Source organism: Octopus sinensis, linkage group LG5 (assembly GCF_006345805.1).
Source record: "Octopus sinensis linkage group LG5, ASM634580v1, whole genome shotgun sequence".
NCBI classification, from domain to species: Eukaryota; Metazoa; Mollusca; class Cephalopoda; order Octopoda; family Octopodidae; genus Octopus; species Octopus sinensis.
The window spans coordinates 74,418,956-74,445,409 of NC_043001.1; the positions used below are offsets into that span (position 1 = coordinate 74,418,956).

The following is a 26,454-nucleotide window of genomic DNA, read 5'->3' on the forward strand; positions in this document are numbered from 1 at the left end:
TTAATGATTTATATGTGCCATAATATCTTTCTGGATTTGATGTTTACTTTTTAGTGATGAAAAACTTGTAAAGATACGGATGATGTCTGATCGTTTGATTTCACAAGAATCATTCATTGCTGGAAGTTTCACTTCACCCTATGACTCGTATATGTTATCTAGAATATCTATAATTCTGAAGTTTTATCCAGGTGTCTTTAACTGTAGGTTTATTTTCTCTATTAATTACTCTCATGAGTTGTTTCGAAGCTCTTCTCAAATAATATATTTTGAAGTTGTTGCCACACCATGATTATTGGCAGGAACAAAGATGGCAAGATGATATACTATTGAGAGTTTTATCCACCCACACGTTATCAGAAAAATAATTCAATAGGTGACTTAGTGCATTGATTAAAAGAAGCAATGCTTTGCTGGAAATATTATGTCTGGTACCATACTTTTTAACAGTAGAACAGAAAAAGTTTGCAAACCAGTCATGGAAAATGCTCGTAGATGTCGAAGCCTTTTTACCAACAAATCACAAGATTACTCTTAATGTAGTCGAAAAATCAATGGATTTTCGGAGTGATTTACAAGGAGATGACTTCAATTTTCTATCGACAACAGCATTTCCTCCGATGAGAAGCGTCTGATAAATTTTGCAAGATTTTAAAGCTGGGTGTTGATTTTCCTACTTGAAATAATTATTAGCAGGCAGCACTTCCAGAAACACCTAGTTTTATCAACAAAATATATTTGTTCTGGCACATAGCTTCTTTTAGCAATCATTTTCTTCAACTCCTCATTAATAACAGCCTCTGTATCAGCACTGGCAGTTTCACCAGTAATTTTACATTTGTACAAAACAAGGCACCTCTTCTAACTTTCAAACCAGCTTTTACTAACAAAATGCGTTTTACATCAGAAGTTACATCTTCCACTTTTTGTAAATCACAAAAAGTTTTAGTTCTCGCATCAATGACCATTGTGTTTATCGGTACACTATGTCCAGTCTAATGGCTGATCTACATATTTAAAAGGCTTTTCACATTAAGTAATCACATCGAACTTACGAAAAAAGAAAAACAAAACAGTATCCAGACACTCAAAGAAGTAGCTGCTTGACTACTTGACGTACTTTTGTCTATACTGTTATCTATTGTTCCTTGTGTAGACATTGCAAACTTTCATGTTATTTCAGTAAAGTCTTCCTTTAAGGCATCGAGCTGGCAGAAACGTTAGCACGCCGGGCGAAATGCGCAGCCGTATTTCGTCTGCCGTTACGTTCTGAGTTCAAATTCCGCCGAGGTCGACTTTGCCTGTCATCCTTTCGGGGTCGATTAAATAAGTACCAGTTACGCGCTGGGGTCGATATAATCGACTTAATCCGTTTGTCTGTCCTTGTTTGTTCCTTCTGTGTTTAGCCCCTTGTGGGTAGTAAAGAAATAGGTATTTCAGTAAGGTCTTTCGTGTCAAATCTTTGTAAACCACCAAGTTTAACATCCAGTATAACTCCTTTACGACTCCTTTTGGCACTGCTACCTTTAATTCAACTTGATGACCTCTTCCCAGTAATCTTGAATAAAGTCGATGCACTTTTATTAAATCCAAAGGCAGAGAATAAACAAGAAATCTACACCAAAAGTTAAACTGTAGAATCTAAGGAAAACAGTTATGTTCTGCGCCAGCAAAAGACAGTGACTCTGTTATTTCAAACGCAAAGAAACTAAATGAATACAAGAGAAAGGTGAAGGCTTGATGTTGAAAGATGAGAGATGTAGGATATTTGAGGAAATTTCTGTACAACTCAAGTTAGCCAGGTCCCCATTTGTTGAGTGGATCTGGTGCAAACGAGATGGGTAATTGAGGGTACAGAGTGGTGTCGGCAAGAATGTTGAGAACAATGAAAAAAGGTGCTGGGTAAGAGGAGAGAGTGAACAACTTTTGGAAAGAATGTTCAGTGCACTAAAAATAAATAGATTTTGAGAAGTAAATTGTAACCTGTAAACAGATATGTAGAAAGAAGGGAGACAGGAAATAAGAGAGGTTGGGCAAATGGAAAGTGTCACATCAAATTATATAATCATGATATCATGCTTTTAGTTTTCTTTTAAATTGTTGAAATTTATCCCAAATTTCAGGAATTATGTTGAAATTACAAGCTGTATCCTGAAATTAGTTGTCATAAATTATAATTCTCATTAAGTGCAGAATTCCGTAACCAGTGTTTCTGTAATGTGGTGTATTTCAGTGCATTTACACACACAGTGTGTGTGTATGTGTTTGCAATATATTTAGGAATATTTGAGTATACTAACGAACTATTTGATGGTGCATGTTGTATTCAAATGTTCAAATGGCAGACAAAAATCATCGTCGTCAGCATCATCATCATTGCCATTATTATTATTATTATTATTATTATTATATTATTATTATTATATTATTATTATCATATGACGACAGCCAGGTAATCGGTGGGAAAAATACTTTGCGATATTTCTTCCAGCACTTTACAGTCTGAGTTCAAATCTGGCCAAGGTCAACTTTGTCTTTCATCTTTCCGGAGTCGATAAATTAAAGTACCAGTCAAGTACTAGAAATCTTTTTTTGTTTTTTTATTATCATTCTTCTTCTTCTTCTTCTTTCTTCTTCTTCTTCTTCTTCTTCTTCTTCTTCTTCTTCTTCTTCTTCTTCTTCTTCTTCTTCTTCTTCTTCTTCTTCTTCTTCTTCTTCTTCTTCTTCTTCTTCTTATTATTATTATTATTATTATTATATTATATTATTATTATTCAGTTGTTTTATTTTTATAGCGTGCTTTCAATTCACTACCGAGCGCAGCTCTGTGTGCCTTGGGTATGTGCTGTGATTTGTTGTGATGCTCTGATGGTTACTGTACTGAAAGTGTTTTGCGTAGGATGTGTGGAGTTGCCCACTAGTGCAATTTTCTGTATGTTATATGTGTTCGTAAGTCCTGGTGTTTTGTTATGTATTTGTCTGAATATTTTTTTATCATACCTAATGCTCCTACCATGATAGGAATTGTTTCTGTTTTTAGATTCCACATTCGAGTTACCTCTATTTCCAGGTCTTTGTATTTTGAAAGTTTCTCCATTTCTTTTAGAGACACGTTGTCATCTGCTGGTATTGATACATCAATTAGAAAGCATTTTTTTTCTTCATGATCTCTGACAACTATATCTGGTCTATTGGCCTTATTATTATTATTATTATTATTTTTTTTTTCTTTCAAATTTGCTTCCATTTCTTGCCGAGTGTCTTCACGACTCCTAGGGCAAAGAAACTCATAGTATACATTGGTAGGCCATTAAACCAAACTCAGTAGTTCGTTCATTTTTTTTTTTTTAAGTTAAATTAAAATACATGAGCAGCAACAGTTCTCACATCGACAATGCTCTTCTCAATACGTGTGATGTTATTATTATTATTATTATTATTATTATTATTATTATTATTATTATTCATTTCTCTTGTATTTTTTAGGAAAACATGCCAACTACAAAGACCAAAACAAGGAAAAATCGACGTCGCTGGATACTTATTTGTGTAGCTCTCATTGTCTTGTTCATTGTTGTCTTCATCCCAGTCTATAATTTAAGTAAGTCCTACACCACACCTATCTACTCTTGTTCCACTAAACCCTTTTTTTAGTCAATGAAAAATCTGTTGTGTTTTGTTTTGCTGTTGCTGTCTTGCCATTCTTGTTTCCATCTCTGTTGTTATTATTATTGAGGTTACGAAAGGTGATGAGCTGGCAGAATCATTAGCATGCCAGACATATTGCTTAGTAGTAGTTTATCCATCTTTACATTCTGGGTTCAAATTCCTCCATGGTCAACTTTGCCTTTCATCTTTTTGGGGTTGATAAATTAAGTCCTACACCACACCTATCTACTCTTGTTCTACTAAACCCTTTTTTTTAGTCAATGCCATCGACTATCACCCTCCTCTCAAATTTCAGGCCTTGTGCCTATCATAGAATTGTTAGCATGCTGGGGAAAATGCTTAGTGGCATTTCGTCTGTCTTCATGTTCTGTGTTCAAATTCCACTGAGGTCAGCTTTGCCTTTCACCTTTATGGGGTCGATGAAATAAATACCAGTTGAGTACTGGGGTCGACTTACCCACTCCCCTGAAATTATTATCATTATTATTATTAAGTGGCAAAATGGCAGATTTAAGATGTTGGATAGAAATGCTTAATGGCATTTCATTGGTCGACAATACCTTTAAACCTTTTGGCATTGATAAAATAAGTACCAACTAACTGAGCACTGAAATTGATGTTATTGACTTGCCTCCGCCGCAAAATTTCAGGCCTTATGCGTATAACAGAGGAGGTCATTATTATGATTGTTGGAAGTGACATGGTTGAGTTGTTAGGTCATTTGATAGTATGTCTTGTGATTGGTAATCTGTTCTGACTCCCTGCACCCTGAGCTCATGTTTCACTGAAGTCAGCTTTATCTTTCATCTTTTAGAGTGGATAAAAAAAATGCTAGTCTAAGATGGTGGATTGATGAAACTGTATTACTTTGTGACTAGGTGCTTTTTTGTATTTGTTCCATTTCTTTGTGCTTTGATTTCAAATCCCACTCTGGCCTACTTGACATTTGGTACCCAAGGTGACTTTAGTAAAGCCCATTCTGTGACAAGCAGTCAAGCCAGGTTCCCTGTTTGAGGATATCTTCTCCCACCACTCATGATGATCCAGTAAAGTGTCATGGATGGGCATTACATTCTCAAGTGAATGACTTGAGTCTGTGATGAGCTTTAGGAGTCATAAGGCTAGAAATAATCCTCTGAGCCAAGACCTGGCCTCAGTGCTTGCTACAGAGTGGCTTCTACTAAGTGTACATAATATCCAGATGGTAGTGTTAAACCATGGGATTTTCTAGGTTTAACTCTTTAGCATTCAGATTATCCTGTCATATATAATGCTCTTTCATTCATGTTGCTCTTAATTAATCATGCATTATCTCATAGCTTTGATATTTTGATGATGTGATAGTATATTTTTAGAATGGCATTGAAGGTTAGGTGTGATAGGCTGGATCTAGATGGTTAGAACATAAACCAAGTAGCATATGTGGGTCGGATATGGCTGGTTTAAATGCTAAAAGGGTTAATGTACAAGACCAGGAACAGTCATCCCTTCAATGGAATTTCAAACGTTTCTCTCTCCCAAATTTCACTCCTGAAGTTTATGGAAGAAGATCCAATGTGTCACAAAGTGAACTGAAGATCATGTAATTTCTTAATCCACATCATCAGATAATGACCCAGATTGTAAGTTCCATATGTAACTGCAGGTCATAGTCCACTCTTTTAAGTTGGCAGGTCTTTATTGTTGATGTATGGTTTTGTTAAACCTGCAATGCTGAGTTCAAGTCCTACCATGGATTTAAAGATTACAAAGGGATGGATTTCAACAGATTTGTAGCCTTAGATCCATTACAACATAAAGATAATTTTCATTGGTGACCCAGTGACCCAGTTAGTGACCCAGCGACCTAATTCCTTAGACTCTACTCTGCTTTTTCTCACTCCCTCTCTTTCCTCCTGCTTTCCACCCTCACACCTTCCCTACTCTCTCTCTCTCTCTCTCTTGCCCTCTTTCAATATTTTACATCTGTTTTGTATTCCAGCATTGGTAGGATATTTTACTACAGATGTAAAATTTTTTAAAGATTGTTTAAGCAATTATTTTTTTACTGCAGGAGACCTTCACAAAACAGTGAAGTAGGAATAGATCTTATTCTAAGTCTGGCAAACTGTAGCAAGTATGTGTGTATATATAATTATATGTATCTATATCTGTGTGTGCATGCATGTGTATGTATGTGTGTATCAGTATTTGTATGTGTGTATAAAGGTTGTTTATGGAAGACTAGCAGTCACCTCCCCTCTCTATGCCCCTGATGTTATCCAACGGAAAGGCAAATGTTGATATAACTTGGCATCAGTGGCGTCACATCTCATTTCTACAGTTGAGTGAACTGGAGCCATATGAAATAAAGTATCTTGTTTAAGAACTCAACACACTGTCTTGACTGGAAATCAAACTCACTACCTCATGATTGGTAGCCTGACACTCTAACCACTAAGCCATGAGCCATGAGTGTGTGTATATATGCTATAAAATGGTTGGTATTAAGAAGAGCACTCAGCTGTAGAAATTATGCCAAAGTAGATACAAGAGCATGATGCAGGCCTTAGGACCTATTGGATCTGGTCATACTTCCCAACCCATGTCAGCATTAAAATGATGATGATGAAAATGTATGTGTGTGTGTGTGAATTGTAGGTATCTCTAGTAGATAGGTCTAATCATGTGGACATTGTAGACTGAACATTAAAGTGCTTAAAAGAGAAATAAAAATACAGGTTAGAAAGAATTATTTGGATGATAATGTCTTGCATCATAATTTCTTCTTCGTAACCAAAATTTAAAACTGGGATATATTCTTTGTTGTTTTTATTTTCCAGCATCAAGTTCCAAAGTATTAGCGCCATCTCATTTGAACACCAGTTATTCTGGAACCAAAGTAACAACATTCCCATCAAATTACAGCATACAGTCATCAACACCTACGAATGGAGTTCAACACAGCAAGAATTTGTACCAAACAACTTCTATACATACAAATACAATCACACCTATTGTTTCTGCATCAACTCCAAACAGTTACCACCCAACAATTTCTCCAACAAGACAGACTCCTAACATCTCTCCTGTGAAGACCCTTCCCACATATAATCATTCAATGAATGCCTCTGAAAGATCGGTTTTCCGTAAGTATTCATTTATTTTAAAATTTGTTCATATTTTTCTGTATATACCTGTTTAAATTCAGTGTGAGATAACATATATTTTTTCACTTAAACACCAGGCTTCAAGTACATAGGAGACAAGAAATATGATTGTGTGGGATTCATGCCATTCCCAAAAATAGAATAACAAATTTATGTTTGAAAATTGAAACCCAAGTTGTGAACCTGATTTCTCAGAAGTTTATCTCCCCTCAAATAAATTTGTTATGATTCAATAAGAAATAATGCTTTTCAGTAGAGGCAAACATTCAGTACAGGAAACGTATTTGACACAATCAACAGTAAAGTTGAACATATTTAATATAGTGAACATCAACAATTAACAGTGAAAGTGCTGAGGCTTATTAATATAGAATCATCAGTTTAATATAAAATCAACTGTTAGAGGTGAATATATTTAATACAGTGAACATCAACAGCCGACAGTAGAGGTGAACATATTTGATATTGTGAATGCCAACAATTAACAGTAGAAGTGACATATTTACTATAGTAAAGCATCAACAAATCAACAGTTGAAGTGAACATGCTTAATACAGGTCACATCAATAACTACAAGTTAAAGAACTAGAATGTTTAATATAGAATGTCAACAGCTAAAAAGAGGGCAGCATATTTAATACAGTGAACATAACAATAAACTGTAGATAGGAACATAGTGGACATCAACAATAGAGGTAAACATGTTTAATACAGAGAACATTTGCAGCATAGGTGAACATATTTAATATAGTGAACATCAATAATCAACAAATGAGGTGATATATTTAATATTATAGTGAACATCGACAATTAACAATAGAGGTGAGTATATTTGATATTGTAGACATTAATAATTTATAGTAGTGATGAAGATATTTAATATAGCGAACATCAACAATTAAAAGGATAAGTGAACCTGTTTAATACAACAAACATCAACAATGTAAATAGAAATGCAACACCAATTAAGAGAGGATAATATTGGCTTAATGACTAATATTATTTTATCCAATTTTACAAGTGTGAGTTATCTTCTCTACCTCTTTTAATCAAATCACTAAGAATATAATTTAATTAAAATTTCTTGATTTGTGACATCAGGAATGCTAGCGTTCACTTTACTGAATATCTAATTTTTTGAGTGTATTACTGAATATTTTGTGAAAATATAATAATAAAGATTATTATCATTATTATACAACTGGTCAGGCAGTGAGCTGTCTGAATTGATTGAACACTGGACAAAATGCTTAGTGGCATTTCTTATGGCTTTATGTTCTTAGTGCAAATTCCGGTGAGGGGGTCAATAAATAAGTGCCAGTCAAGCACCAGGGTCAATGTAATCGACTAGCCACTTCCCACCAAAATTTCAGGCCTGGTGCCTACAGTAGAAAGTATTATTACATAACTGGTTCAGGTGGCCTTGTGCCAAAATTAGAATTATTCTAATATGCTTAAATTAACTTTTCTTTTAAATGTTTAGATGTTACACAAAAGCAATAGTTGTGTAAAATATAAAAATGACACTAAAGTAGACAGGTAGCTAGATAGAGAGATGGAAAGAAAGAAAGAATAGCACTTTTATATTCCTAATTTATGTCTTCATATATTTAGCAACTATTAATTTATTCAGTTGGGTCCTTTTATTTCCAAAAACACCACTTAAGTATAAAGGGTGACGTATTTACTGTTCAAACTATTGTTTATTAAAAATATAAAAAATTAAATCTAAAACCTTTACAACTGAGATAAGAAAACAGATGAAATCTACAGTTGGGTCCTTTAACAAGTCCCTGATTGAATAAGTCAAATATTAGATAAAGGTTTCTCAGTTGAATCTTGAAGTGTTTCCCCATCAGTGACAGAATCAAAACAAAGGTATGTGAAGTATGAAATGTACATAGTTGTTAGGACTGAGACGCCTACAAACTTTAAGAAGCTGACAAATAGTGTATTGTCAGACAGTTTGCAGTAGAGTTGTAAATATATTGATAGGTCAACAAAGAAAATAACTCTCCTCACCGTGAATTCTATTTTATGTTTGCTTTCTATAAAGAAAGAAAATGGTAATAATAAAATATAGGAAATATGATTACATTTCAATATAGGAAATAGCATTAGGTTATTTATTTTAGGAAGAAAATTCTGACAAAATGTATTTAGAATTACTTTAGTCATGTCTTCAAAATAAACACCCACATACTCTTGCAAAGGCTATTCAGAAAAATACATTCATGCTTCACAAACACATTACAATGAATGAAACAAATACGCACTAACACACACATTGTAATGAATGCGGAAAATACACCCACCCGTCACATACAGATATTGCATACAGTCCTACATCACACATCACGTATATATAGTGCATATATTCATACAGCACACATCATATACATATATTATATATACTAATACATCACACAATCACACACACATTGCAATGAATGAAATAAATGCATACACATGTCACACTTGCTCTGTGTACACTCCCACATCACACACAAAACACACATGTTCAATGAATGAGCCAAATGTACACACAAACTCCTACACATCACACAAACACTTTGCTATGAATGTAACAAATACACTCATACATTATGCACACATGCACACACACAGACACACAAACACAGACACACACACACACACACACCACACACACACACACACACACACACACACACTACAATGAATAAAATAAATACAAAAACTGTGCAAATTTGGTGCAAATTTAACTGGATGAAAAGTACAGGCATCCTTCTGCCTTATGGAAGCATTGTTTTCCAGAAATTCTTGCAGTAACATTAAGTACCATAATATAGAGTTCCATTGTGTGAAATCTAGTTCCCATTGGTTTCCTGTTACATCAAAGTCAATGAATATGGAATCAGTGGCAAAATATGTTTTGCGTCATGGAATTCTACATTATATTCTTTTACTCTTTTACTTGTTTCGGTCATTTGACTGTAGCCATGCTGGAGCACCACCTTTAGTCAAGCAAATCGACCCCAGGACTTATTCTTTGTAAGCCTAGTACTTATTCTATCTGTCTTTTTTGCCGAACCGCTAAGTTACTGGGACGTAAACACAAAAGCATCGGTTGTCAAGTGATGTTGGGGGACAAACACAGACACACAAACATATACACATACATACATATATATAAATATATACATATATACGATGGGCTTCTTTCAGTTTCCATCCACCAAATCTACTCACAAGGCTTTGGTCAGCCTGAGGCTATAGTAGAAGACACTTGCCCAAGGTGCTACACAGTGGGACTGAACCTGGAAGCATGTGGTTCGTAAGCAAGCTACTTATCATACAGCCACTCCTACGCCTATGGTAAGATTTTCAAGAATGCAACATTTTGTAATGCATAGGATGTTTGCAGAGAGTACTATGTAATAATACTTCCTCCTACAGTTTATATAATTGTGGTAAATAGAGTCACACAAGGCCTTGTTCTTGGTTCCTTTCTGTTCTTGTTGTTGTTGAAAATAGATGAACGTATACACTCAGCTGCATTCAATAACTGTGCAAATGACACTAAAGTGGTGATAAAGATCATAACATATTGTGGTGTCTGAATAATCTAATGAGGACTAGGAGATTTATACAATTGTTTTTTATCTTCTACTTGTTTCAATCATTGGATTGTGGCCATGCTAAGACACTGCCTTGAAACGTTATTTTAGTTGAATGAATCAACACCAGCAATGCCTATGGTTATGAATGAATATACAAGGTGTTTAGATTAAATTTGGCAGTTTTCATAAGAGGAAAACGCAATATTCCATCCAAAAATAAAAGTATTTAAAAAAATTAAAAAACATCTATTAGATTATGGCTAGGAGATAGCAATTTACTTAAAGTAGTTGCCTTCAGCTTCCACCATGGTCTCAAGATGGCTCCGGAATCTGGTACCTGCATTCCTCACTGTGTCCCTATGAAGATCTTTGAACACCCCTTTGATCTTGGCCACCATCTTGATTTTGGTATTGTTGACAGAGAGGTTGGTATCATTCTCAACAGCACCCCCACACATTGTAATCTATATGATTATGATCAGGGAAATTAGGATGCCAGATATTGGGGCTGGTGAAGTCATAGAAATTCTCTGACAACCACTTAAGGCACTTTCTGGGGATATGGGAAGGAGCTAAATCCTGCTGCCACACACATGTGGCCTTCCAGCAGTAACCCTCTCCAGCTAAGATTTGCCCACAGTCTGCAGCAACTTCACATTGCTGTCTGAACTGAGCCTAAGAGGTAGGGATGAACTCTGGCATGTGGATGCAGTCAGAATGCCTGTTGTATCCTTTCCTACTGTGGCCTTGCTGAAACACTGCCTTGGAGGATTTTATTCAAAGAAATCTACCTTAGTATTTACTTATTTGTTTAAATTTGGTACTTGTTCTATTAGTCTCTTTTGTTAAACTGCTAGGCTATGGGACTGTAAACAAAACAACCCCAATTGTTAAGCAGTGTGTGTGTGTGGAAACAATCATACACATACACACACATAATAGGTTTCCACACAGTTTCTGTCTACTGTATTCACTTAGAAAGCATTTGTCATCTCAGGGTTATAATAGAAGACATTTGCTCGTGGTGCAGTGCATTAGGATTGAACTCAAATCCATGTGGTTGCAAAGTGTGCTTCTATACCACACAGTCAAGTCTGTACCAGGTGAAAAATGCTTGAAAATCTTGGTAGATAAAAGAGGAATAGGGAATACTGTCTAATCCTAACAATTCCTTCTTCGAAATCTCATGTCTGGAACCTATAGAATAACAATTTGATGCTTTAGTATTTAAACCAGCTACATCCAAACAAAATATTTTAATTGTTTTTATGTTCAAACTGACCAGCTCCAGCCTTTCCCACCTACCCTACAATGTCATTCTAACTATAAAACAATCACTTCAATGAAATCTCAAAGCCATGAGATTATGCATGATTACTTCAAGACAATGTGAATAAATAAGCATTACATTTGACAGAGTAAAAAAAAGGGTCAAAAACAAAATTACATTTGTACAACAATCTCTTCAAAGGATAACTGAAATTTCATGAAACTTTCCAAGGACTAATTTCTTGTCACTGCATTTCCAGTGACAAGTGGGGTCTGTACACATAGCCTCTGAAAGTGTGGTATTGCAACATTACTGGTGCCCAGCTGTATCGGCCTTTGCCTTTCCCTTAGATATGGGATACCAGCCTGTTCCAGCTATTGTTGGAATTTATTTACAGCTGGATGTAAATGTTTTTGCTAAAGGATATAATGCATTACCTGGTCCAGGAATTGAAACCACAACCTTATGATCGTCGTAAGTGCAACACCCAAACCACCAGACTGCACACCTACAGAGTCATTAATATAAGTACCTGTAAAATATGGGGGGGGGGGGTCTTTTGTAAATGTACTCAAGACCAATAAATTTTTGGATTGTTTATCAATATGTATTTGTGTAAGAAAGAATGTATGCCTATGTTTGCCTGTATCGCCGTATATGTGTGCATATAAGTATATAATGTGTATTTATATTCATATCTTCCTTCTTTAAGATAAAGCATGTACACTAAACAAACCACAGTTTCAGTGTATCAAAGATGGTGTCTGTATAGATATTGAGTACAGATGTGATGAAGTTGTACAGTGTGATGATTTCAGTGATGAAATTAACTGTGGTAAGTCTTCCCTACCACACACAGATTGGTCCCCTTAGTTCATAGATGATGCATAGCATACCTAGTAGATTTTTACCTATATCAGATGTTTACATATATTCTGTGAATATATATATGTATGCTATAATATTATAATAAAACCCACAAATCTCGTTAAGTATAGCTACCCAGGATTTTCTGGCTGAAATGAGAATTTATTTCACCATTTTTCAAGCTGAGTACTGTTGAAATAAATAATTTTTTTGACCAGGAAACCCTAGGTAGCTGTATGTAACAAGATTTGTGGCTTTTACTATAACATTATCTTTGTTGCGTTAGCTGTTCAAGTGCTTTTCTACTTGTTGAAGCATAACCACAGTTATATTATATATATATATATATATATATATATATATATGTGTGTGTGTGTGTGTGTGTGTGTGTGTGTGTGTGTTTAAATTATGTTATTTATATTGATACAAACATATATATATATATATATATATATATATATATATATCACTTACTATTCCTCTCCTGTAATTGCTTTATGCTAAATAGTAGGCATACAACCCTACCTCTTATTATTTCATGCTGTAGACAAACCATTTCACATATATTCCGTATTTCGACCACTTAGTTGAATAAAACTTCTACAGCTGCTACATTTCACACACCCAACCTCGCTTCCAACTGCAGTTGTTAATACTGTCTTTGCATTTACTTATTCATGATAAAGAAATACTAGTTAATCTTCCTTCAGGCTGTTTTCAGTTGTGGCTTGTCTGGTAATACCAGTTTTTTTTTGTTTTTTTTTAAATTTCTGACAGGATGCAGAGAAGAGTTATCAACTATCTCAGATTATCAGTTTTATACAGCAAATAATATATCTATCTCATTTCCTACAAACAGGGCTAGTCCTAGAAATACTGGTATTCTGGACAAACTGAATTTTGGCACCTTTGCATACCAACACCGCCTCTATCACCATCATCATTGTCTTTGTTTTAATGTCCACCTTTCCATGATTTTGTGGGTCAGGTGAGATTTGTTGAAGTAGTTTTTTTTCTATGACTAGATGCCCTTTCTGTCTCCAGCCTTCACCTTTTTCCAAGCAAGGTAATAATTTCCCTCCTGCTCTAGAACTCCATACATGAACAAGACAACACTTAGACATGTTTCTATGGAAGATTGCAACCTTAATTTGCAAACATTACCTTGTATGATGGCACCATTTGTTTACAATAAGTATGCAATCTTCAGACATGGAAGCCCAAATGCACACACACACGCATAAGCACACACACACACAGACACACAGAGCTGAGAGGCTTCTTTCAATTTCCATCTACCACATCCACTCACAAACTGTGACTGGCCGTAAGCCTGGGACCATAATAGAAGATACTTACCCAAGGAATCGCACATTGGGAGTGAGCCCAAAACCACATATATAATTTAAATATACTTTAACAAAGAATGGTGTCAAGAAGGTCAGCTGGTTGTAAAACATTGCTTCAAAAAGTCCCAATCCAACAGCAAGGAAAGACAGACACAAAAATAATTAATACTTGGTTGCTTATATTTATCACTTATTGATGTGCTGTCTTAAAAAGTGAGTATGTGCTATTGAATAGGCTCAATAAGGTTGAAATGGATTTGGCATTTTTGTTTGCTACACCTCAGATGAATTTTGATCTCACTTTGATATCTATTGTGTCCATAACACTGCATGTCCATAAGAGCTATTATCTCAAGACAAATACCACAATAACTAACCTAACAACAGAGTATATACATTGAGTATGATACACAGATGGCATTGTTTTATAGTTGATTTTTAATTGTCCAGATAGACAATACAAAGAAAACAAGGACAGGTCATTCGAAGTTTTCTATCTTCAGTCAAGAACCAGATTATCCTCGCAATTTCAGCTGATTATTCTTGAGATTGCTCCAATCTGGCCAGCCCCAAAGAAAAACTAAGCTAAGACCATTAGATTCCTTCGAAGAAAGCATTGAATGTATACAAAAACAAGGACGGAAAAAACAGACAATGTTACACAAATATAAATACAATAAAAAATATGTATGTATATATATATATATATATAATATATATATATATATATATATATATATATATATATACGGGTGTGTGTGTGATTGTGTATAGAAGAATATATTAATAAAAGGAATTCCAACCTTGTCTGATTTTCACGTTTTATTTACAATCTTATAATGATATAAGATAATATAATATAATAAAATAAAATAAAATAATAGAATGTTAAATGTTCATTCTGATTTAATGTACTTTCATGCATTAAATTCTGCAATCTTCAGGTTCGTGTAGTAGTGGTGACAGTCATGCTTCACAATTTTGTGAAGCATGACTGTCACCACTACACGAAAATTGTGAAGCATGACTGTCACCACTACTACACGAACCTGAAGATTGCAGAATTTAATGCATGAAAGTACATTAAATCAGAATGAACATTAACATTCTATTATTTTATTTTATTTTATTTTATTTTATTATATTATATTATCTTATATCATTATAAGATTGTAAATAAAACGTGAAAATCAGACAAGGTTGGAATTCCTTTTATTAACATATATATATATATATATATATATATATATATATACATACATATGTTATTGACTTGGATATTCCATGAGCCTAACAAGACAGGTTCTCTTAGGGGCCTGCAAAACTTGAAGTAGCATGGAATCCGAATCAAAGTGTTTTGAATAATACATATAACTCCCAATAAATGTGTTGAGTGCCCTTTCTTTCATTTGTCCACTCACTCATACACACACGCACAAACACACACACACACACACACACACACTGTCAACATCATGTAGCTGCTAACATGCTGAATGAAGTATAGTTACTTCAATAAACTGTGTATTACTACAATCCAAGGCAGAAATGTTTATAATAAGGGTGTCTCTGTAACCAGAATTATCAATAAATTGTCTTGGCTTATTTATCTTCCTCAATGTCTGGCAGAGCATTGGAATGTTGGGATGAGATGGGGGTTAGGTGGGGGTGGGGGTGGGAACAGATTATACAACAACAACACTATTAATAACCCTCACAGCTATTATTACCTCCCCATAAGATTGTACAGATGCTTATTGGTGTTACTTGTCTTACATTGTATCATTCTCCTTAGATTTAGTTTTTTTTTTTGTGTTTCTTAATCCTAATTTAAACACTGTACATTTAAAAATAAATCATGTCTAATGAAAATAAAAAAAAAACATACTAAAAATACTATTTAATCAAAAAAATTCAATTTAATCCATCAAAATCTGATTGTTGTTTATCACAGAACATGCTTTGTATCTTTTCTTTGATATTTTCCCATCATTTCAACACCTTTGCTAATTAGACCTCCCTGACTCGTCTTTCATTACCCATACCCTGCAAACTTCTTGTGTTCCCACAATATTCCTAATTATTTGCTACCTCTAAAACATCCCCTAAAGATTAATGATTTGCTATGGGATTATCAGCTTTTATTGTTGCAAAATATTTCTTTTTCAATTCCCTTCATCTTCCGTAACTAACCAGGTTAATTATCACTAATCATGTCAGGTAAGATGTTATTACCTTTAAAGAGTAAAAGAGAAAATTATTTATATCTTGTCTAAAAGATATCTTTTTATGTATTTATTTGATTATCTTTTTTATGGCAATTATCTGTTATCCATTCTCCCTGATCTTGATGAAAATTTCTTTTAGCTATTTTGGGATTGCTGTTGTAAATCTTCTAGTTTCTTTTTAATTAAAAATAATCTTGTAAAAGTTTCTATTCCAGGTCTTATTCTTACACTGTGTCATTCGAAACATTCTTATTGACAGTAGTTTTGATATATTTTCAGAGTTAACTGACATAGACTAAAAATGTGGACTAATTTGGTCTGAATTGTAGCTGTCACTTAAATCAATGAGGTTACTATATGCTAAATAGATTAACATGGCCTATAAATGTTCATTAAAATCATATCATCTAAATTGATATAGTTTGTAGATATTGACTAGATTGACATTACCTGTAGATTTTGACTGCATTGACATAATCTGTTGATGACTATTGATATAATTTGTAGATGTTGATTTCAACTATATTGATGTAGTCTGTAGGTGGTGACTACTGACATAGCCTATAGATGTTGACTGCATTGACACAGTTTGTAGATGTTGACTGTATTGACACCCTGTAGATGTTGATTGAATTTGATTACAAATTCTGAATGCTGACTAAATTGATATGACAGTGCTGAATTAACTTGCCCTCTAAATATTCACTGAATTGGTCTGTACTGCAAATACTGACAAAATTAAGTTTGATATAAATACTGAATATTTACAAAATTAACTTAATTTTGACAGATTAATCTACCCTAAATTGGTATAGTCTATAAATATTAGTTTACTACAAGTACTCTATGTTGAGTGGTCTAATACAGACAGCGACAAAACTGACATTAACTAAAATCATTTACTAATGTGATATAGATACTGAATGTTGATTAAATTGACATCTACCATAAGTATTAACTGATGTGATGCAGATATGTTGAGTTGACAAAACTGAAACAAGCTGATTACTGTAATATAAATAGTGCTTACTGATTGAATTGACAAACAGTAAATATTGACTATTGTGTTATAAGTATTGCATGTTGACAAAATTGACATCGACAGTAAATATTGAGTAATGTGGTACAAAAATTATCGACTAAATTGTCAAGAACTATAAATGTTGCTTGTAAATGTCAACTAAATCAGAAACACATACTGTCCATAAAGGACAAGAGATATAAATATTTACTGACATAGACATATTGTATGTTCATGAGACTGATAATGTAAATGTCAACTACATTTATGACACTTAGATAATATTGTAAAGATGATACAAATAAATCCTAGACATTGATGAGATGAGAAAGAGAGAGAGACAGAAAGAGTACATGAAGTTGAACGTTTTATGCTTATATGTAAATGTCTTTCTTAACCTATTCATTGCTCTTACTCTTAAATTTCTATTTGATATATTTTAATTTTCTTCAGTTATTTTACTTGTTTCAAAATTTCTAAATTTAATTAATATAATTAACTAACTAATTAATTATCCAAGTTTTCTTTTTTCCACTGTACTGATTTGAATCTTTTTTTTTCACTTATTCATTTTTATATTTATTTATTTTATTTCATTCCCCTCACCAGTAGACATCAGACCATTTTCAGGTTATTATCATGGAATGGGTATGTTCTGGATTTTAATGTATTATATTTTAGTTAGAACAATTATTCTTTTCTTAGTTACTCTATTCTATTTTTAAAATTTTCTTTCCTAACACATTATTTCAACCAGATTAAACCTTAATATTTATCTATAAATTTCTCTGCATGGAAACTATTCACAGATTATGTACAAGACATCAGGTGTATATTGTGCTGTCTCTCTCTCTACTAATCAACTTGAAGAATTTTATAGCCAGAATGACAGTGATAATGGTATGTCAAATGGTTGAATCCTAAGATAACAATCAATGATGTGAAGAGATTGGAAAAGTGTCTTTAGATGGTTGCTGAAAGGTGCTATAACATGAAAAAAGCACAGTCGTTACTCACTACTTATTTGCTAGCATGTATTATGCATTGGTTAATATTTTAAGTACCTAGATAGTACTGACACTTTATTGGTCCTTCTGCTTTTTAGCCTAGTGGAAAGTAAGGATATGACAGCTGCAGGGAGATAGAGGGAACTGCTCCAGGACAGAAAAATTGGAAGTAGTCTTTAATGTTTCAAGCATATGCTCTTCTATAGAAAGAATGAGGAGAGAGAAAAATACACACACACACACACACACCTGTGCATGCAACATTGAACTGAAAACACTGTGTAACTGTGTTCTGCTCAATCCTCATTTATCAAAGTGATGAGAGTCCAATATATATATCATCATCATCATCATCAGTTAACGTCCGCTTTCCATGCTAGCATGGGTTGGACAATTTGACTGAGGATTGGTGAACCAGATGGCTGCACCAGGCTCCAATCTTGAGCTGGAAGAGTTTCTACAGCTGGATGCCCTTCCTAATGCCAACCACTCCAAGAGTGTAGTGGGTGCTTTTATGTGCAACCAGCACGAGGGGCAGTTAGGCGGTACTGGCAATGGCCATGCTCAAATGCTGTTTTTTACATGCAGCCTCCACAGGAGCCAGTCTAGCAGCACTGGCAATGACCTCGCTTGAATGTTTTGTTCACGTGCCAGTAAGGCAACACTGGTAACGATCATGCTCAAATGGTGCTTTTTATGTGCCATCAGTATGGTATATATATATATATATATATACATCTCTCTCTTTTTCTTTCTCTCTCTCTCTCTCTATATATATATATACACACACATACACACATACATGTATATGACTTAGTATTTAGGGGTATTTGGTTCATAATTGTAAGGTTGTGAGTTCAATACCTGGCAATGTGTTGTGTCTTTGAGCAAGACACTTTATTTCAGGTTTCTCCAGTCAACTCAGCTGCAAAAATGAGTAGTACCTGTATTTCAAAGGGCCAGCCTCATCACATTCTGCGTCACACTGAACCTCCCAGAGAACTACATTAAGGGTATGTAAGTCTGTGGAGTGCTCAGCCACTTGTTCATTAATTACACAAGTATGTAGTTCTGTTGATTGGGTCAACTGGATCCCTTGTCTTTGTAACTGATGGAGTGCCACACATGCATGTATATATTGTATGGGTTGGTGAATATTTGTTTTCAAATGAAGAACAAAATACTCAGTACGTAAAGTAACATATATTTTTCTCTTTTTGTAAAAATTTCAAGCTTCTTGAATTGATATTGACTTTCATGTTCTCAGTTATTCAAGCAATTGACACAGGAAAACAGCATGACAATATATAAACAAAAACAAACAAAACAACAGAAAGCTATTATATAAGATTTGATTGCTTGCCTAATAACTGTTGGAAAAAAAGCCTCTCACATTCATCATCATTATCATCATCATCATCATCATCATCATCGTTTAACGTCCGTTTTCCATGCTAGCATTGGTTGGCCAGTTTGACCAGTGTCTGGGAAGCCAGGAGGCTGCACCAGGCTCCAGTCTGATCTGGCAGTATTTCTACAGCTGGATGCCCTTCCTAATGCCAACCACTCTGTGAGTGTAGTGGGTGCTTTTTATGTGCCAGGGAAAGCTGGCAGCAGCCACGATCGGTTGGTGCTTTTTACGTGCCACCGGCATGGCAGCCAGTCATTGCCGCTTTGACTTTCATGTAGAAAATATATCTACCACTTCACACGCAAAAAAGAAAATATATTTTCATGTATTCAGTACCACATGTGTAAAACACATGAAAGCAATAAAGTTTTAGTGTCAATGAATAATTGAGCATTTATTTACCTTATATTTTCATCTTTCAGAATACGACAAATACTTTAAGTGGAAAATAAACTATTTTAGTCTCCTTGTATTTGAAAATTCTTCTAGAAAAATCATTGGAAGTGTCTGCTTGTCCAGTGGTGAGAGACAAAGAGAATACTGTCTGGAGCCATCATTGTCACCAACAAGTGTTGTACAATAGACCAATTGATTTTATAATTGTTTTATCATTCTTTAAACTCCAGCTATATATATAAATGGATAGTGAGGTGATAGCATACTTCTTAAGTGTCTGAAGGTATATCCATACAGTGAGAATTTTTTAAAAGTGATTTTCAATAAGCTTACAAATATAATTAACTAAGTAACTATATAAGCTCAGTAAACTAATATAAGAGAAGATAAATCATCAGGAAGTCAGATATTAAATTATTATGAATAGAGAGTGAGAGAGATTTTTACCATATCTGTACTGGAATGTTTTCTTCTGTTTATTCTGGCTATGGAAGCAGCAAATTTCTTGATACACCTGTAGTTCATCTTAACACTATTGCTGTTAAAGATTTTACAATATTTATGGTTGGTGAAGAAATGATTATTTATTCAGTCAAAGAAAATCTTTATTTGACTGTCATTTTTCGTGTACAGCACAGTCCCATACCAACAGTCTTCTTTCTCTTGAATCACATGATTCTTCTTATACCCAGGTTTTTCTCTCAGTTCATATACACTCTAGTATTTGTGTACATTTAACATTATACATACAGTATAATATGCTTGCTTTATTTCTTTCCTGCACTGAAAGCCATTTATTTCACCACCATGCAGCATTGCAATTCAAACACAAGCTTCATACTGTCTACCCTTCACTCTGAGGTAGAAGACCTATGTTGCTAGCAGAAGTAACAGTTCACTGAAGTTTTTCCACCTTGTTTTCACTCTGTCTACTATACTTTTGGAACATCCACCATCACAGCATATTAATGTTACCTATATAACAGATAACAGGAGCCCCTAGCTATGTCTAGAAAGTCTTTTGAGCATAAGAAGCAGATTCCTTACTTCTGATGTGTCCTTAGTGCTTATTGCCTCTGTGCAGCTTCCACATACAAAGTTTCTTCTCTCCATTAGCCTGTCTGTGATTCCACTACACCCCCTCTACATCTATAGCTTACACTGGGTACAACATCTTGAATTTTGATCTATTCATTTACTTCATGTCAAGTGAGGCCATTTCCCTGAATGTAGGAAGGTTCTGTCATTTTCCCAATTTACTATAGACTTTGCAAAGCTTACTTAGAGGTCTTTTAATTCTAGACTTTTATTCTTTTATTTGTTTGTCATTTGATTGTGGCTGTGCTGGAGCATCGCCTTTAGTCGAACAAATTCACCCCAGGACTTAGTCTTTGTTAGCCTAGCTTAGTACTTATTCTACCAGTCTCTTTTGCCGAATCGCTAAGTTACAGGGACGTAAACACACCAACATCGATTGTTAAGTGGTGGTGGGGAGACAAACACAGACACACAAACATATATATATATATATATATATACATATATATATACATTTATATATATTTATATATATACACACAATAAGCTTCTTTCAGTTTCTGTCAACCAAATCCACTCACAAGGCTTTGGTCATCCTGAGGATATAGTTAGTAGAAGACACTTGCCCAAGATGCCATGCAGTGGGACTTAACCCGGAACTACGTGGTTCGTAAGCAAGCTACTTACTACACACCCACTCCTGCACCTATGGTCACTCCTGTCACCATCTCTGAAATTTATCTCTCATACATATATATATATATATGTATGAGAGATGTATATATATAGCATCACATTCATCTTTTAAAATATATCCTCCTTGCTAGTATGGGATGGATGATTTGTTACGATCCACTGGGTTTCAGGACAATATTGTACTTCAATGGTACAGGCACACACACACACACACTCTTCCAGGGAACCAGAGAAAAGACTGATCAATGGGATTCAAATGTGTTCAATATGACGTAACTGTCTGCCTGCCTGTCTCTCTGTCTCTGTATCATCATCATCATCATCATCATCATCATCATCGTTTAATGTCCGTTTTCCATGCTAGCATGGGTTGGACGGTTCAACTAGGGTCTGGGGAGCCAGTAGGCTGTGCCAGGCCCAGTCTGATCTGGCAGTGTTTCTACAGCTGGATGCCCTTCTTAATGCCAACCACTCCGTGAGTGTAGTGGGTGCTTTTTATGTGCCACCTGCACAGGTGCCAGACGAGGCTGGCAAACGGCCATGATCGGATGGTGCTTTTTACGTGCCACCAGCACGGATATTCATACACACACACACACACACACACACACACACATACACACGCAGGGTGTGGTGAATAAACTATTGTCTAAATTACACTAAAATGAAAATAACACTGACATCTCCTTTTAACAGATATATTTACCAAAATTACATAAAAACAATCTTGAAATACTAAAGAGTAAATTTATTCAATAAAATCACCATTGACTTCAACCATGGCCTCCAGATGACTTCGGAATCCTTTGCACCCTTCTGGACATGACTGGGTTCTTCTACTTGTGTGGCATGATGCAGAGTACTGTTGCCAGACGTAAGGTCTTCCAACAGCCACCCTTTTGACCCAGGGCAGTACTACCTCTTCCAGGCACTTGATTTAGGGCTCCATGTTGAGTGTGAGGCCGTGTAGGAAGAAGAATGGAGGCATAACGTCGCCATCACTAGTGATCATTCTAAACACCATGATCTTGACTAGATGTTTGATTTTTTTTTTACTCTTGGTACGTGTCCTCAGCTTGCACTCGTCTCAGATTGACACCCAAACACTCTGAAATGTTCATATTGGAGCTTCTTGCACAAATGCCAATCAGCACAACATGTGGTTTCCAAATTTCTGGCAGAGTGAATTGCATCATGGTGCTGTTTCTCTCATAGATGGTGCCCAACTGACCCTACTATACTGTCCAGTCAATAAAATCGAAAACAAAAAATGCACATGTGTGAAATTTAAAATTTAAAATGGCAACAATTTACCTATCGCACCCTGTATGTATATATATATTCTTTCATTCTTTTATTTGTTTCAGTCATTTGACTGCAGCCATGCTGGAGCACTGCTTTAGTTGAACAAATCAACCCCAGGACTTATTCTTTGTAAACCTAGTACTTATTCTATTAGTCTCTTTTGCCGAACCACTAAGTTATGGGGATGTAAACACATCAACATCGGTTGGCAAGCAATGTTGGGCACAAACACAGACACACAAACACACACATATACGATGGGCTTCTTTTAGTTTCCATCTTCCAAATCCTCTCACAAGACTTTGGTCAGCCTGAGGCTATAGTAGAAGACACTTGCCCAAGGTGCCACACAATGGGACTACACATATATACATATATATATATTCAGTATATATATTACTTGCTTCAGTCATTAGGTTGCAGCCATGCCTGGGCACTTCTTGAAGAATTTTTAGTCAAACAAATCAACTCCAGTACTTCTTTTTTCAAAGCTTGGTATTTATTATATCAGTCTCTTCTGCTAAACTACTAGGCTACAGGGACTTAAGCATGCCAACACCAGTTGTCAAGCAGTGTTGAGGACACAAAAACATACACACATACAGACATACATTCAGACATGCATACATACATACACATTTACACACATACATATATATATATATATATATAAATATATATATATATATATATATATATATAAATATATTATATATATATATATTATATATATAAATATATATATATATAATAGGCTTTTTTCAGTTTCCATCTATTAAATCCACTCACAAGGTTTTCATTGGTCTGAGGCTACAGTAGAAGGCACTTATCTAAGGTAATATATAGTGGGACTGAAACTATGTGGTTGGGAACCAAACTTCTTACCATGCAGCCATATTGTCTGTCATGTTTGCTCATTTATACTTTAGCATTGTTTTGCTTTTGACGCCAACAAATTGAGCAATATTATAAATACAGCATTGAAATCGTGATGACTTTTGTTTGACAACTGATGAAGGGTGAGTGTGCCCACACCTGTTGTGATTTTTCATGCTCTCCATATGTTCTTTTGTCATCGTCCATGCTAGATTTTACTATATATATATTAGAATTGTGCTTAGAATAACCACCAATCTTTTAACTATCTTACATTAATCTTCAAACAAACTGTTTCCTCTCTTGTTAAAGTCTATGTTGAAAATGTTCACTGCCTTAGAATTAATTACATATTTTATTGATGATTCCAATAGTTTTCTACTAATTATTTGCAAACAGTGCCAGATATACCTATAGACTCATACTGAAGCCTTAGGCCTCAAAATCTAGAGGGACCTCCAGCAAACATATATTTTTGTCTCTATCATAAACATTTTGGGAAGCTAGAGGAACCCACAAATGCCAAGGGCCTCATCATCTAAATCCAGCTCTGTTTCAAGCATGCACTTTTAGTATTAGTTACTGATATAATCACTGTTTATTGAATCATTCATTATTTTAATATTGATTATTTTCAGCTTATACATTAATTATTTATTTTATTCTCATAGCTAGAAGCATGAACTGTTGCTTTTTACTAATATATTTTTCATTATACTCTTCTTTTCTTTTATTCTCATAATTGTTGTCTCCAAGTTGGGGTAACACCTTGAAGGCTTTAATTGATCAAGTTAATCCTAGTACCTTTTTAAGTCTGGCATATATTCAATTGGCCACTTTTTCACTGAAATGTTAAGTCATAGGGATGAAAACAAATTACACTGGTTATCAAATTGTAGAGTGGGGGACCAACATAAACACACACACACACACACATACTTACACCCCATTCACGCACTCTTACAGGATAAATATCCAAACAGTTTCTGTTGACCAAATCTATTTACAAGGCTTTTGTTGGCTCAGGGCTATTGTAGAGGACACAAGCCCAAGGTGTCATTTAATGATATTGAACCTGAATCCATAGCATTGCAAAGCAAATTTCTAAGTCACATGACCATACCTGCATCTGTTCATTTTTCAATATGTTCTCTGTTTTAGGCGGCGAGCTGGCAGAAACATTAGCCCGCTGTGCAAAATGATAGCGGTATTTTGTCTGTCTTTACGTTCTGAGTTCAAATTCTACCAAGGTCGACTTTGCCTTTCATCCTTTTGAGGTCAATAAATTAAGTACCAGTTGCGTTCTGGGATCGATATAATTGACTGGCGCACTCTCCAAAAATTTCAATAGAAAAGATATGTTCTCTGTTTTGAGAAAGATTGTAAATGTATTTGTTTTTCTTTAAATGAATGATATTCAGAACGTTTATTACTGAACTGATTTATGGTTGTACTGTTTGTTTACAGAATGTTCATGCCTTTTTATGACTATGGTTTACTAACTTTTCACATATCTAATAACTATTGTTTACAGACTGTTCACACTCCTAATAACTATTGCTTACAGAATGTTCATACAGCTAATATCCTGTATTTATGTAATATTCACAGTTTACTAATTATGATTTGCAGAGTATTCACTGACATACAGTGATTAATGTTCACTATTACACCAATGATTGTTCACAAATTGTTCACTTTTTGTTGTGATAATTGTTTACAGAATGCTCACTATTTTACTAACATTAGCTAGCATAATGTTTACTGCCATGCTGGTGATAGCCTACATATATTTTGCCTATGTTTTATTGATTGTTTACTGATTGCTGACAGACTTCACCAATGTTATGATGATTGTTTACAGAATGCTCATAGTATTGCTAACAAATGCATCTATAACACTGTTTAACTATTTTTGTCCTTTGGTAGCAACTGTTATTTCCTATTTGCTTAACCCTTGAAAGTATGAAAAATGGCTGATATTTCCTTCAAACTTTGCTTTTGTTACATTTGTTCAAATCCCAAAGAATCCTTTTCAACTCATGGTGTATGATCAGAGATGCACATGTCAGCTACTTGGTAATATGCTCAAGTGGTTAAGGTCAAGCAACTGACAAGCAAATCTGTGGTACTGAGCAGAATATTTGCAATAATGATAATTCTGAAATTCAGCAGCTCAGCTGAATCTGTCTGAAGTGTAATGAAAAATAGGTCAGTTTCAAAACATTATTGTTCAGGTCACAAAAGCAAAGTCCGAAGGGAATAATAGTCATTTTCTTTGATATCTAGATAAAAGCAAATAGGAAATAACACTTTCTGACCAAAGATGAAGAGAAAATGTTAAATGTTCACTACCTTGCTGAATATTGCCAGCAAACATTTCATTGATATATTATGAATTATTTCAAAATGCTCGCTTCATTTTTCTAAAAGCTGTTCACTTTTGCTGTTGAATATGCATAAATCTCTTTTAATTTACTATGTCAATTATAATATGGTTATTAATGAAATATTTATCTTCTTTTACTTGTTTCAATCATTGGACTGTGGCCATGCTGTGGCACTACTGT

General features: G+C 34.6%; 1 protein-coding gene across 6 annotated transcripts in view; it reads left to right on the forward strand.

Moving 5' to 3' along the window:
* The window catches only part of LOC115212013 (atrial natriuretic peptide-converting enzyme-like), a 154,192-nt gene that overhangs the window by 78,621 nt on the left and 49,117 nt on the right, over positions 1-26,454 (forward strand). For 3 of the 6 annotated variants that reach the window (XM_036502755.1, XM_036502760.1, XM_036502759.1), the window contains 3 exons: positions 3,487-3,601; positions 6,492-6,797; positions 12,403-12,525. In XM_036502755.1, coding sequence (XP_036358648.1) covers positions 3,487-3,601; positions 6,492-6,797; positions 12,403-12,525 — 544 coding nt within the window. Of the gene's footprint in view, positions 1-3,486; positions 3,602-6,491; positions 6,798-12,402; positions 12,526-17,764; positions 17,804-26,454 lie in introns of all 6 variants that reach the window. The other 3 variants (XM_036502756.1, XM_036502757.1, XM_036502758.1) reach the window with 3 other exon arrangements.